At 48.5% G+C, this 13801-nt stretch overlaps 1 protein-coding gene across 1 annotated transcript in view; it reads left to right on the plus strand.

Moving 5' to 3' along the window:
- The first annotated feature begins 1318 nt into the window (after positions 1–1318).
- Positions 1319–13801, plus strand: part of LOC119400022 (carboxypeptidase D) — a 69312-nt gene continuing 56829 nt past the window's right edge. The window contains exon 1 of the mRNA XM_037666934.2: positions 1319–1756. Within this exon, the coding sequence (XP_037522862.1) occupies positions 1342–1756 (415 nt within the window). The 5' untranslated portion in view covers positions 1319–1341. The remainder of the gene's footprint in view (positions 1757–13801) is intronic.

Genomic DNA, 13801 nt, shown 5'->3' on the forward strand with positions numbered 1-13801 from the left:
AAAGCTGCAAGAGCGGCATTTCTAGAGCCCCTTGTACACTCTCTTTGGGCTACTAATACAAGTACACTGGCAAAGTACCCGTAGGGAAGCAGCCACTATGCAATTTTTCGTCATTCTACGGAGAACCGTGGTACCCGCTAAACACCTGTAGGGCATTATGTGCACTTTGTTGATGCTGTGGCTGATGACGATGAAGAATTATGGCAGAGACCTTTGTAATGGGTTGGAAGTATTCAACAACCCACTCGTTGCGCAATTCGCATTGTGTGACGCCTGGTTACAGAATTCGTGTTGTGTGACGCCTGGTTGTTATTTTACTCTTCTACCACACTACATTACATATGTTAATGTGGTTCCTTCCCGACATAGCATAGTGGCTGCGTTCATCTTTTGCGTTGTTTGTATATATACTTTTGCATTGTACCTGAAGCCCATCCTGCTTGAGCCAAATTATTGGCTTGCAGTATTTCAAATAAAAGTGTTTGGGAAATATTTTTAGTAAAAAGCTGCAGTGGAAAAGGGTACCGCGTGTACAACAGAGATTGGAAAACAATTCGAATGATGTAAACTCTCGACGTGGGGTGCGCGAATTTCGGTTTTACGTCGTAAAACGAGTTAGAAATTCGAATTCATCCGTTACATACACATATATGTGTATGTAACGGATGAATTCGAATTTCTAACTCAGTAACACTATAGTGTTACTGCCCATGACGCTCAGCACACGTGAGGGTGTACGAGAATCGCAGTAGTGGTTTTCTGGGCCCCACAGTAATGTTCTCCCCTCCCTGTCGCATGATATACAGATCACGCTTTCACACGCTGTCTCACACACACCCTCTATTTCATCTCCTTTCCCGTATGTGATGAGAGGCTTATTTTAACCGCACTTGCAAAACATCAATGCATATGGGCGAAAAGCTTGCTTCCCTTTCAGGAAACTTAACAAAACATGTTTTCCCGACTGCTTCCGAAGAAAGGAACGACCGATTAGTGCGGCGCATGCGCGCACATAATGTTCAGTGCCCACCCGCCGTGCACGACCCTCAGTCCCAGCCACGCGGGGGATTCGCGCTGTACGAGAAATAGAAGTGAGAAAGCGTAAGCAACAGGCCGGGCAAGGCGTCCCGCATCCCCCTTTTCTGCTTCAAAGATGGCGCGTGCGAGCCGTCGATCGTTGTGCGTGACGTAACGCACGTCAATTCGACGTCACTCGTGACGCATCAGCGGCTGCCGTGGAAACGGAGTCCAAAAGTGGGAAGGTGCAACCACAGAGGGCGAGAGAAGCCCGAGGCTCGGTAGTCGCAAGAGGCGCCGGGCTCAGAGGCTAAGCCGGGGCTGATGCTGGACGCCGCCCCCACTCTGCGTGTGTGCCGCGCCGTCTGCTGCAGCCCGCGCAGTGTCGCGAGAGCCGCTGCTGCGCGCATGGTCGGCCTCACAGAACCGAGGCAGCAGCGCCTGCTCCGATGGCCGGCGCCGCGGACTCCGCTGCTGCTGCTGCTGCTCGCGGCTCTCGCGCTGGGCTCGCCCGCTGAGAGCCTACCGCAGCCGGAAAGCAGCGAAGAGCAACGCTCGGAGGAGTACCGTGGCTTCCAGTTCAAGCACCACGACAACGTCGAGCTGGCCGACGAGCTGCGCCGTGTGTCACGCGCCTGTCCGGACATCACCAACCTCTACGAGCTGGGTCACCGTAGCGTGCTGGGACAGCCCCTGTGGGTGCTCGAGATGACCGACAGGCCCGGTGTCCACGAACTTTGTAAGTCGAAGCACGCTTTCCCGCGCGCCACTCTCCTGTCAGCTGTGGGCGCACTTTGCAGTGACGCGTGACAGAGGAGCAGGGCAGTTCGCGGATAGTCTGACTACTATCGCAGAATATGCTTGACCTGCGACGACTTTTCCAAATTAATTCGCCTCCGCATAAGGAATGTGCTCTCCGTTTAATAGGTACATCAGGGAACAAGGCGCGAGGGAGGAATAATGAAGTTGGTGTGCGATCTGTGTTCGTATTTAGCATGCCAGACATGCTAACTATGAGCATTTCGAATAAAACTCGCCGCCTTGGAGCTGTCAACGGACGTCCTTATAATATCTGTCTGATCGGTTTTCTGTGAATACAGCTTGTTAACCCGGCTTCATTTTCCCCACCAAAATTTGAACTTCACCAAGCAGCATATGCCACAATGTCAGGGTGTCATATATATATATATATATATATATATATATATATATATATATATATATATATATATATATATATATATATATATATATATATATATATATATATATATATATATATATATATATATATATATATATATACCTTCAAAGATAATGAGGAGGAAATGGATGACGGTAAGACAGTCATCGTAAACCGATACCTATCGGCGGGAGTGAAGAGGCGAAGACGTTCATCGATTTTGTTTCGTCACCAGCTGGCACATAACAGTTGTCGGGACGCAAGGCATACCAGGATTAGCCACCTGGAATGTTTCTGGCATTTATCACCTTCGTCGGAGGCGGCGACACTGGTGGAGACGTTAACAATGCTGGCGAATATATAAAACTTAACTGAGCCCCGAGATTGGCGACTGAACGCAGAACACGTTCGAACCTATAGACAACGTGTCTATGCGCCAGAATCGTATATGTCATACTTAATGTCACGTATATATAGCTAGTGTATCGACTATCCTCCATATTGTGACGTCAGCGAATACTCATAGTCAGTGTCATGCCGTTGACCCATTGCAGTGGTCCAGCGCCTATGGCGACCTGCTACCAAGCACCAGGTCTCGCGGATTCTACCCATGGCCATGGTGACTGCGCTGTGGTGTAGTGGCAGCAGATAGCGAGAACGCTCGAGGTGGCACGTTATATGGGCGGTTGAAACGAATATCTCCACTTTGAAGACGTAGAAAGATACCATAAAAAAACAACCTTGCAAGCATAGTATTGTTGCGGATGTGCAGTACAGCAGTTAATACGAGTAGTATAGTACTAGAATAGCTTCAAGATAGCGCTCCTATAATGCAACACACGGTTGAATGGGAAATAGCGAGACCGCTATCGCACGCAGCACCATCCCAGCATACGGAGCAGGAGCGTAGCCAGGGGGGGGGGGCTAGAGACCCGCCCCCTCAACCCCCCCCCCCCCGGTATTTTGGTAAAGTAGGTGTTTTTACCAAAAATAAATAGTGAAAATAGGTGTTTTTTCTCAAATAGTCAAGGTTTTCAGCAAGTGCCTCCCCCCCCCCCCCCCGAAAAACATTCCTGGCAACGGGCCTGTTACGGAGGGTTCGAACACCTCGGCATTCTTGTCGGCACTTAATGAAGAAAGCAAGTGGTTAGACCGGCCCTTATGGTAGCAGTCTGTAACACCAATTTTCCTTGTCCTTCCCCTTTGCTGCTTTTATACTACTACTACTACTACTAATAACAATAATAATAATAATAATAATAATAATAATAATAATAATAATAATAATAATAATAATAATAATAATAATAATAATAATATTAATAATAATAATAATAATAATAATAATAATAAGGATAATAATAATAAGGATACAAACGGTGCAAGAAGGGCTATATGAATGGCGCATCATTTGAATTTTTCTTTTAATCTATCCCCGAAGAAAGGTGCCTGGGAACCTTTCTTTAAGGAATGCATGTTGTTTCTTCTCTATTTGACCCCCCCCCCCTCTCTCTCTGCCTCTCTCTCTCTCTCTTGTTTTTTTACCCAGTACTCAGTCTCTAAATGACTCGGAACACAACTTCATCGGTTTATGCACGCAGTTTGGCGCAGTAAGATTTCTTTAAGCGACAGGAACCGTTAGCTCAGAACCACCGTTCTCGCCAGAAAAGCCACTATGAAGAGCGCTCTAATACAAAGCTGCCCTAAGCGATTCTGTCGAACGAATAGTGGATAACGCACTCCTACAGCCGCCATTGCGACCTGCGAAAGCTGCGGCATTTGAGTGCCGCATGCGGCTGTCTTTCTAGGTAGCCACGGGATGTCCGTAATAATAGCTTCACGAAACTTGCGATGATCCGCCGACGAGAGGGGCCTGTGCGCGACGCAGCGGACCATCGATCGACGTCCCGCCCTCAGTTCGGCACACACTCGACGCTCACAGAAGCGTGGGCGCGGGAGCTCACGCGTAGCGCATACATGCACTATATATATGGTCCAGCACATCTGTGCGGAACGCGTCAGGCCTGTCTTGTACTTCAATACATAGTGCGCGAGAAACAGCGCAGGGACCCGAGAGTACTCCGCGTGGGAAACTTCAATGCCTGGCACGCGAAAATCGGTTCAGAGCGCGCATGTTTCTTACACGCGATTCCCGAGAAAGAAAAAAAATGATAGCGGGGCGCGCATATTTAGTGCGGCATTGTTGGGCGACATGGGCGACGCGTATGTAGCCCATGTTCGAAGGCGGGTATGCAACCTACGAAGTTCACGCCGTGCCTTGGTTCTCCGCGCGCCTATACGGTATTCCCTATAACCATATGGTAGCGTTCAGGTTGCAGATTCCTTCACTCTTTAGCGTGCAGTTGCCATTTGAATGCTTACAAACGACGTGCGTTGATCGTTTCGCCCACCGATCCATTCTGCTAAACACTGGCTATTGTAGTGCGGTTTTTCTGTTAAAGGAACGCGAAAGTGAGATTTCACCGCTGTTAGTGCTGCATGACTTACGAAAGGAGGGTATAAATGTTTAAATAGAAAAACAGGAAGAGAAGTATAGCGAACACCTCACTTCAAGAAAAACTAAGCATTAAAGGCGACTCGAGGAGCAGCGCTGCACTCATGAGAATGCGAATATAGCGAAGCATCGCTGTTGAATGTCGATCAACCCAACTCGTACTCGCACGTTGCTGCTACGTTTGTCTACGGCTTGTCGCACCCTCCCACAGTTGCTAAGACCCACTGCCGCTTTTAAAAGAGTCAAAATGATACATAAGAAATGCTTACTTATCTCATAAAACTTAATTCGCCCAAATTCTAGAATATGCGCCCGTTGTTTGGTTTCCCTACAAGCACCGTGAACTAGCTTGTAAAGAAATAACAGATCATAACGATTTCGTCGGCAGTGAAGTGATGGCAATTATAATAATGCAGCGGTATTTTAACCAGATCTATAGAGTCATTTCTAGCGAAGCGATGGTCATATATGCGAGGAACTTTTTCTCTGGACTCGTTCGATGGTGTTACTGCCGGATTGAGCAATGCCGTTCCAGATCACAGACGCGTATTCAAGTTGCAGAAGACATACTGTGATGTACAATTTGTGGAGGGCTATAGGAGAACTGAATTCTCGAGATATTCTGCAAACACATCCGAGAGAACGAAGGCCCCGCATAGCAGCACGCTTAACGTGAGCACAAAAGCTTAACGTCCTATCAACAACACCAAGATCACTGATCTCATAAACCTTACATAACTACACAGAATTGACAGAGTATTGAAACGACATGCTAGATGGTTTGTGAATGATACGCACGAATTTTGTCTTTGAGGTATTCAGACAAAGGGTATTGCTGTTGCACCATTCGGAAAAAGAACGCACATCTGACTGCAGCAAGCGACAGTCGTAACTGCAATGAATTTCCTTAAGTATCTTGATGAGGAAAGAAGATTTACGAATGGCAAAAGAAACATCATTAACGTAAATTAAAAATAGGAGTACGCCTAATACCGACCCTTGAAGTACACCACGAGTCACCTTATACAAAGAAGGCGTTTGGGCATTCACGGCAACATAACAAGATCTATTAAGCAGATAGCTGTGCAGGAGATTCACAACCGACAAGTGACACCAAAGTGCGCAAGTTTAACCATAATCATTGAGTGGCCGACTACGTCAAAAGCCTTGCTCAGGTCACAGTAGATTACGTCAACCTCTCCTCTCTGAGAAATAATATCATCATCAGCCTGTCTATGCCCACTGCAGGGCAAAGGCCTCTCCCATGTTCCGCCAATCAACCCGGTCCTGTGCTTTCTGCTGCCACGTTGTACCTGCAAACTTCTTAATCTCATCTACCCACCTAATTTTCTGTCTCCCCCTCACGCGTTTTCCATCTCTTGGAATCCAGTCAGTTACCCTTAATGACTACCGGTTATCCTGCCGACGTCCTGCCGGTTATCCTGCCGAGTGGGTCAGGGAACAAACGGGGGTTAAGGACGTCATAGTTGAAATCAAGAAGAAGAAGTGGATATGGGCCGGGCGCGTAGCACGTCGGCAGGATAACCGAGAAATAATAATAATAATAATAATAATAATAATAATAATAATAATAATAATAATAATAATATAATAATAATAATAATAATAATCATCTGGAGTTTTGCGTGCCAGAACCACAACATGATTATGGGGCACGCCGCTGTGGGGGACATCGGAATAATTTCGGCCACCTGGGGTTCACTAACATGCACGCGGATGTACGCGGATCTTATTGCACTTAGCTCCCATCGAATTGCTGTCGCTGTGGGCGGGGCTCGAACCCGCGACCTCGAGCTTAGCAGTACGCTGAGATTATGTAAAGCTTCATTACAGTAGGTAGTAAAAATGAAAAACGAGGCAGGATTGCCAGATGTTCTCCACAAAAACGGATTAAAATGCATCCCAAAAGTAGGCAAACGCAAAAATGTCATATGGTGAATGTCGGATAATTCAATTTATGTGAGTGTCACTAAACCTTTTCTTTTTATTTAGGTAAGAACAGCTTACATATGTCAATGTTGTCCTGCTAGCTTGTTCTAAGCAATCACTGACCTCGCGTAGCTGATCTAATATTGGTGGCATATGCGGCCACAGTGAGCTCATAAGCATAGCACTCTAACTATTCTAGCACACTCCATCCTTCATCGAAGGGATTCCTGCATGAAACATTTCCTCTACATTCGGACTGCTTTTCTATACCACAGGACAGCTCGACAGTAATTTCCAAATGTGCCGTTTTGAAAACCATGTGCTTTTTTGTCAATTTTGCGGGCCAGAGAAACGGTGCTTGGGTTTAACGCCCGTGTCACACGGAGACCAACGAACTACCCTAAACTCCATAGGTGTAAAGCTCCATAAAGGAGTTCCACGGCGATGGAATTGCGGCCATGTCACACTACGCTTTTGCTGGCAGAACTTGTCCTCAGTGAAGCTTCTCGCTACCTACAGACTATAGTGCTACTTCGGTCAGGCGGTGGTGCGGAGTTCAGTTCTCAGTCCAAAACAAACCTTTTTAACACGAAAATGTTTTATGCCGGGGTCCACCACGGCTCTACTGATGTATTTCCGTCACGCATATGACGTTGTAAAATATAAAGACTAACAGTTTGCAAAGAAAATAACCAGAATAAAAAGTTCCATCACCGGGAGTCGAACTTACGATCCCTCGCTCCGCAGCGCGGGCGCGAAACGATTCGGCCACAGACGGCACGTTCTTTGCCATGTTAACGGCGAGCTATTTATATACACCATTTGCTGGTGGCGGTACTCAGAGATCGGTGGTACATCAGCGTGTTTTCCTTATCTCTAGCGAGATGGGGCGAAGGGCTCCAAGAGCGCGCTTTAAAGGTCGTCGCCCCACGCGGATGAGCGCGCGCCTCTACAGGGCGTGGTCGCTCGTGAGCGGGCTTATCTCGTGATGGCGGTGGTGTCTACGCTTTGTGATCTCACCGCAAGTTTGCGTTGAGAGCACGAAGGTCACTGCGCTCGCTGCAGCGGCCGTTTTTGCGAAAGGAGCGCACTGCTCACACAGAAATAAGTTACAACTGTGACTGTTGGCGCTCATCCTGTGTATGTTCGTTCCGTGCGCCCTTTCTGCTTGAGCAGCGCGTTGCAAGTTTTGAGCTGCTTGCCGTTTTTCGCGTGATATTACAATTTGTTGCTGTAGCATTCATTCCTTCGCGCTTGGGGCGAAAGAATGCCCAACAAACGCCCGACTACGTCTGTGAAGACATGTTTCACTTTCGTGTTATACCGATTCCTATCACAGAGATCAGCCATGTTTTTTTTTTTTACTATACGAAGTTTCTTTGTTTAGCATTATATTAGGAGACTAAGCATTGTCCTAGCAGCAGATACTGTAAGCTGCACCACTCCCTTCTGCTTGTTTGTAGGTAGTAGTATATTTACATGGGAGCAGAAGCGCCCGTCCTTTCTCACACCACACCTTCTTTCCAGGTCTCTACTTAAGTTGGCGTTGACCACAACGTACTCCACCGAAAATATTATTGAAAATATTATTATTTTTTAATATCATCACCTTTATGCTGCGGTTCGTGATAATTTGTGCGAGCGAAGAAAACATGATGTTCTCCGGAAAAGAAGTCTGCACTTTTAATCGATCTACAGCGGCTATGCTTCTGGCTCGGTAAAAAAGAAGCCCGCACACGTACTTTTCGTATATGCACTGGTAACCTTACTTACGAAAAGCTTTCGTCTTAATAAAGAGACCCTTTGATGGTAACCGCCGCCGCTGTTCATTTCTAGATCGCAATCGAACACAAACAAGCAAGTGTGCGTTCCGCACAACCGCGCGTCTTGCCTCGAGCGCATTTAAATAGGCGAGACGAAAGTAAGGAGAAAAACTCTAGTTTGCGGGCTGTTTCCGAACGCGCCAGCTGGTCGCACAAGCGGCGGCCGCCGCTGCTGCTGGGACGCACGGGATATAGGCAGTGAATAGGACGACACGGCGCGCACCTATAGCGCTCTCTTTACTGCTAGTGCGTGTGTGGGTGCCGGGCGTCAGCGCCATGGCGCCGTAAGTCGCCCGCTTCTTCTTCTTCTTCTGTTCCTTCTTCTAAGCTTGCTTATTTTTTCGCTCAGGCCGCTTACACGCACGAAGGGCGGCGGGAAAGCCGCGCACGGATTAGGTAGCGCGTCAACGTTTCCGATGCGTCTGCTGTTCGCTTACGGGCCGGTCATTTAGCGCGCCGCGCAGGATCAGCTGCTATAATTGCACCCGAGTCGAAGCGCGCGCGTAACGCTGCGATTAGTGGACCAGGATCAGCTCTCCGAAGCTGGATCAACGCGCCCTGCACTCCGTGTAGTATATATATATATATATATATTTACGTGTGCGAGCCGGAGAAATCTCCGCGCGTAGGGCAATGACCGTGACGTTTGACCTGCAGCTCGATGCTTGTCGCGACCGGTGGGATTTCTCTCGGGCGTGCGCGTGTCGTAATCATGTTTGTTTATATACCGAATCGAAAAAAAGAAAATCGGCTCATCAGCGTGCCCAACTTTGTTTTCTTGTGAGTTTCATGAAACTCGGAATCTTGCGATGCCGCTGTTTTACTGCTACCCGTCAACGAAGAGGCATCTTCGATTTTTCAAAATTTTTACGATGAGCTTCGTATTGTCGGCGATGTTAGCGATATCTAACAAACCCACTGACATTCCTCGTGCATGGGTCACAGACTAACGTTTGTTCTTACGTTTTTCTTCCATTGCGCCTTTCATCATTTGCCTTCATTTGCCTCGACTTTTATCCCGCCCTCCTGTAGCGCTTGTATTGTTGTTTTTTTTTCTTGTTTTTACTTTCCTGGTTGATGCCTTCGCCGCAAGCGATGTCACCGAGCGAACGTCACAGAACACGTGGTCGAACTGGTGACTAAAGTGCAGCGCTCAGTTGTGTGCAAAGTCCCTTACATTGATTCAGAATTGTTTCTAAAAGAATCGAGATTATTTTGTGATTAAAGAAAGGTAAACCTAGAGACGAAGTATACGCAGGTAATATGTAAGCCAGAACACCGTCATACGCGTATATAGCCCAGGAATCGGGGCGGGTGCGCACTTCGTCTATACATAGCGGCTCAGTTTTTCTTCTACTATCAGCTTTCTCTGCAGCGCTTCCCCTTTTTTTTATTATTGTCGAGCCTTAGTGGTGGAGCAGACGCGTAATCCGAATAATAGGAATGCGGTGCTGAAAAAAGAGAGCCATCGTAGCACGATCCGGTGGTGTAACGTTCACGCCTGACTCACGCAATGGCGGCACTGCTCGCGCACAGCGACGTGCCTAGTGTTGCGGAAACGGCGGTTTTTTCCGTCACGTCGTGGCATAACGCGATAGCACGCCCAACACCTTCGGTTACCAAACTGGGCGTCTTTTCTTAACCGGCAAGATAGCTTTGTTCGCCGCAAGTGTGTACTGCAGTGAAACCTACGCGAGCGTGCGTGCGCGTGGCGGAGGTCGTGAAGAGAAGGACACAGGGGAAGAGTTACGTCGACTTTGCCGTCACCGTTGTACGGATGCAATCATCGCGAACAGATGGTAGCGGGGCCCGGTCGAAAGCAAACTTTCCGGCGATGGGAGAGCGGCAGCTGTTAGGAGGTACTAATTACCGTCAATCAAGCAAGCGCGCGGGCAAGAGCGCTAGAGTATCGAGTGTGTGGGTGGTTGAGTGAACGCCTGCTTTGCGGCCGATGCTACCTTCTGCGGTCTGCGTACTTAACCTCTTTCGTGGTTTTCACATTAGTCTCTTCGAGCGTTCCAACCGTTCCGCTGCTTTTAACACAGCGTGAGTTATACATACATGCACGACATCCGTGGGAAATACAGCAAAAGAACTCTAGATTGTGCGTGCGCGACAGAGGTGTTGTATGTATTCTTTTCTTCTTTTTTAACAGGTATTTATTTAGCCGTGCTGTAGAATTTCTCTACAATTCCTTTCAGTTGAAGGTATCCTTGCGCGCATGCTGATTATTATAGAACACGGTGTAAGTTTATAAGTTTTCTTCGGCGGCCTTCAGCGCTTCTAAAGCTAACACACCTTTGCGTATTTTAAAAAGTTAAATTGGCTTTCTACGTTATTGAATACTGCTATTTAATTCACAGGTAAAGCAAAGGACGTCGATAATTTACTATAATTAAGGCTAACACTCCCAATTTGGAATAAAGGTTCAATTTTGCGCGTCACCTTGGGCGGAACTCGTCTCATAGAGGTTTTTGAGCACGGTTCACCTTTTTTTTTAATCGAAAATTTACTATACCGCTTTTCGCCTGCTTCCTCAAAGCCTTCCTAACGATATTTCTCGGTTTATATTTGCTTCCACTTGTCGAGGGTTATTCTGCCGGCAGCACGAACGCCACACGTTCTGTTCCTGAATTTCAACATGGACGTGGAGTGCGCTCGCGATGAGTTGGTAACATCACGGAGATCGACTTTCGCGTTTTCACGCTGTAAATTCGAGCAGCTGCACTATACACATATATACCCAGCAGAACACACAAGGGCCCACGCGCGTTGACCGTCATGCCGACATGCTTGGAGAAATTATTCTTCATAGGCAGGAAGCGTCTGGAGAGAGTAAATGTAGCGACATTTGCCCCCAGCGTCCGCACTTTCATAAAGAAACTTTTGTCGATCTCGACTAGCCTATTCGTATTTCAGGAATGTGGCGTGATTAGTTTGTGACTTTAGTGTTTAGTCGGTCGCTGACGTTATGAAACACTCATCATACACCCCATATGTAGGGACGAGGCGATGGTGAACGAGAGCCTCCGTAGGCGTTTGCGCTGCTTTAGACAATTTCGCAGCGTCGCGGAGAAGCGACATCTACGCCGTTATCATTTGGATTAACGGATGCGCTCGTAAGTATATAGACATCGCTTTCCCTGCCGCAGAATCACCGAAGTTGAATGTCTTATGCTCGCGCGACCGGTGTGACACTAATAGGCCCGTAGCCGGGGGGCGGGGGGGGGGGGGGGGCAGGCCCCTTCCCTGAAATTCTGATGGAGGGGGGTGTTAAAAAAATAATAATAAAGATAGTGTAACATGGTAGGGCGCAGACAAGAACGCCAGCGAAAGAAAAAGACGAAGACGGTTGTTGTTGGTGCTCGCGCTTGCTCGGCTTGGACCGCTGATCGCTTCAGCTGCTGCAATCTTCTAATAAACGCGTTACTGCCTCAACGTTAAACGCATACCATCAAGTGGTGGAGGTGCTGGGTATCGATCCCCGTACCTCTCGCACTCGTTCGCTGCGACGCACAGCTCGACATTTCACCGTACGCGACGGGCTCCTGTACCGCCGCAACTACCTATCTGAGGGCCGCAAATGGCTGCTGGTGATTCCTCGCCAGCTACGGGCCGATATCTGCGCCTCCTTTCACGCGGATCCCCAGTGCGGCCACGCCGGTGTAATAAAAACGTATGCACGCCTCCGGCTGCGGTACTACTGGCGTGGAATGTACCGCTTTGTCCGACAGTACGTACGCTCGTGCTCCAAGTGTCAACGCCGAAGAGCCCAGCGCACGCAGTCACTGGACCACTACAGCCGTTGCCTTGTCCCTCCCGGCCCTTTGATCGCATCGGCATAAACCTGTATGGCCCCCTTCCCTACACACCTGACGGGAACCGCTGGGTGATTGTCGCTATTGATCACCTGACACGCTATGCTGAAACTGAAGCGCTGCCAGAGGCCACATCACGTGAAGTCGGCTTATTCATTCTTCAAAAACTCGTTCTTCGCCACGGCGCACCTCGCGAGCTACTCAGCGACCGCGGACGTACGTTCCTTTCTGAAGCCGTGCAAGCCCTCCTTCGTGAATGCAACGTTGTGCATCGGACAACCAGCGCGTACCATCCGCAAACCAACGGAATGACTGAGCGCTTTAACCGCGCACTGGGTGACATGCTGTCCATGTACGTGTCCGCTGACCACACCGACTGGGACCGCATACTACCCTTTGTTACGTACGCCTACAATAGCGCCACTCAGTCTACGACAGGATTCTCTCCATTCTTCCTTCTTTACGGCCGTGAAGCTTCCTCGTTTATGGATACCATTCTTCTGTACCGCCCGGACGCTTCAGAATCCACGACTTTATCTGAAGTCGCCAATTATGCCGAGGAATGCAGACAACTCGCGCGTTCTTTAACAGCCCAAGACCAAGCGCGCCAGAAGGACCGTCACGACGTAAACCTGCCTACTCCGTCATATTCGCCCGGAACGTTGGTGTGGCTTCGCGTTCCCTCCTCTGCCCCTGGCCTTTCCACAAAGCTACTGCCTAAGTACGAAGGCCCCTACCGCGTCCTACGTCAAACATCCCCAGTCAACTATATTATTGAGCCTGTTCAATCATCTACGGACCGCCGTCGTCGCGGCCGCGAGACTGTTCACGTCGATCGACTGAAGCCGCACTATGACCCACCAGTTGTACCTGTTCCTTAGGTCGCCAGGATGGCTCCTTTTCCGCGGGGGAGTGATTTGTAACATGGTAGGGCGCAGACAAGAACGCCAGCGAAATAAGAAGACGAAGACGGTTGTTGTTGGTGCTCGCGCTTGCTCGGCTTGGACCGCTGATCGCTTCAGCTGCTGCAATCTTCTAATAAACGCGTTACTGCCTCAACGTTAAACGCATACCATCAATAGGTGTTTTTCAAGGCTTTCACCAAGTGCCCCCCCCCCCCCCCCCCCCCCCCCCCCCCGCCGAATACAACTCCTGGCTACGGGCCTGGACACTAACGACATCACCACAAGTACGGAGCCCTTCGCGGTCGCATCCTTTTTTATTCTTGACAGATTCACACGTCGACCTGTCATGTGGCGCATAAGCAGTGTTAAATGTGCTATTTTATGACTGCGAAAAGGCTAGTTATCTTTTCACTTATCCGCAAAGGAAGACATTCTAACGTAACGATGCGTCCCTCGTTGCAGTTGTGCTCGTTCTCGCGAAGAAAGCGAGTCGGAATGAAACCTAGCACAGTTTTGATCAAAACTACCACTTTCTGGTTCAAACTGACAAAGCTCCTTTCTTTTTCTTTTTTCTTTTTTGTTAGGCAGCG

This window comes from Rhipicephalus sanguineus, chromosome 1 (assembly GCF_013339695.2).
Source record: "Rhipicephalus sanguineus isolate Rsan-2018 chromosome 1, BIME_Rsan_1.4, whole genome shotgun sequence".
NCBI classification, from domain to species: Eukaryota; Metazoa; Arthropoda; class Arachnida; order Ixodida; family Ixodidae; genus Rhipicephalus; species Rhipicephalus sanguineus.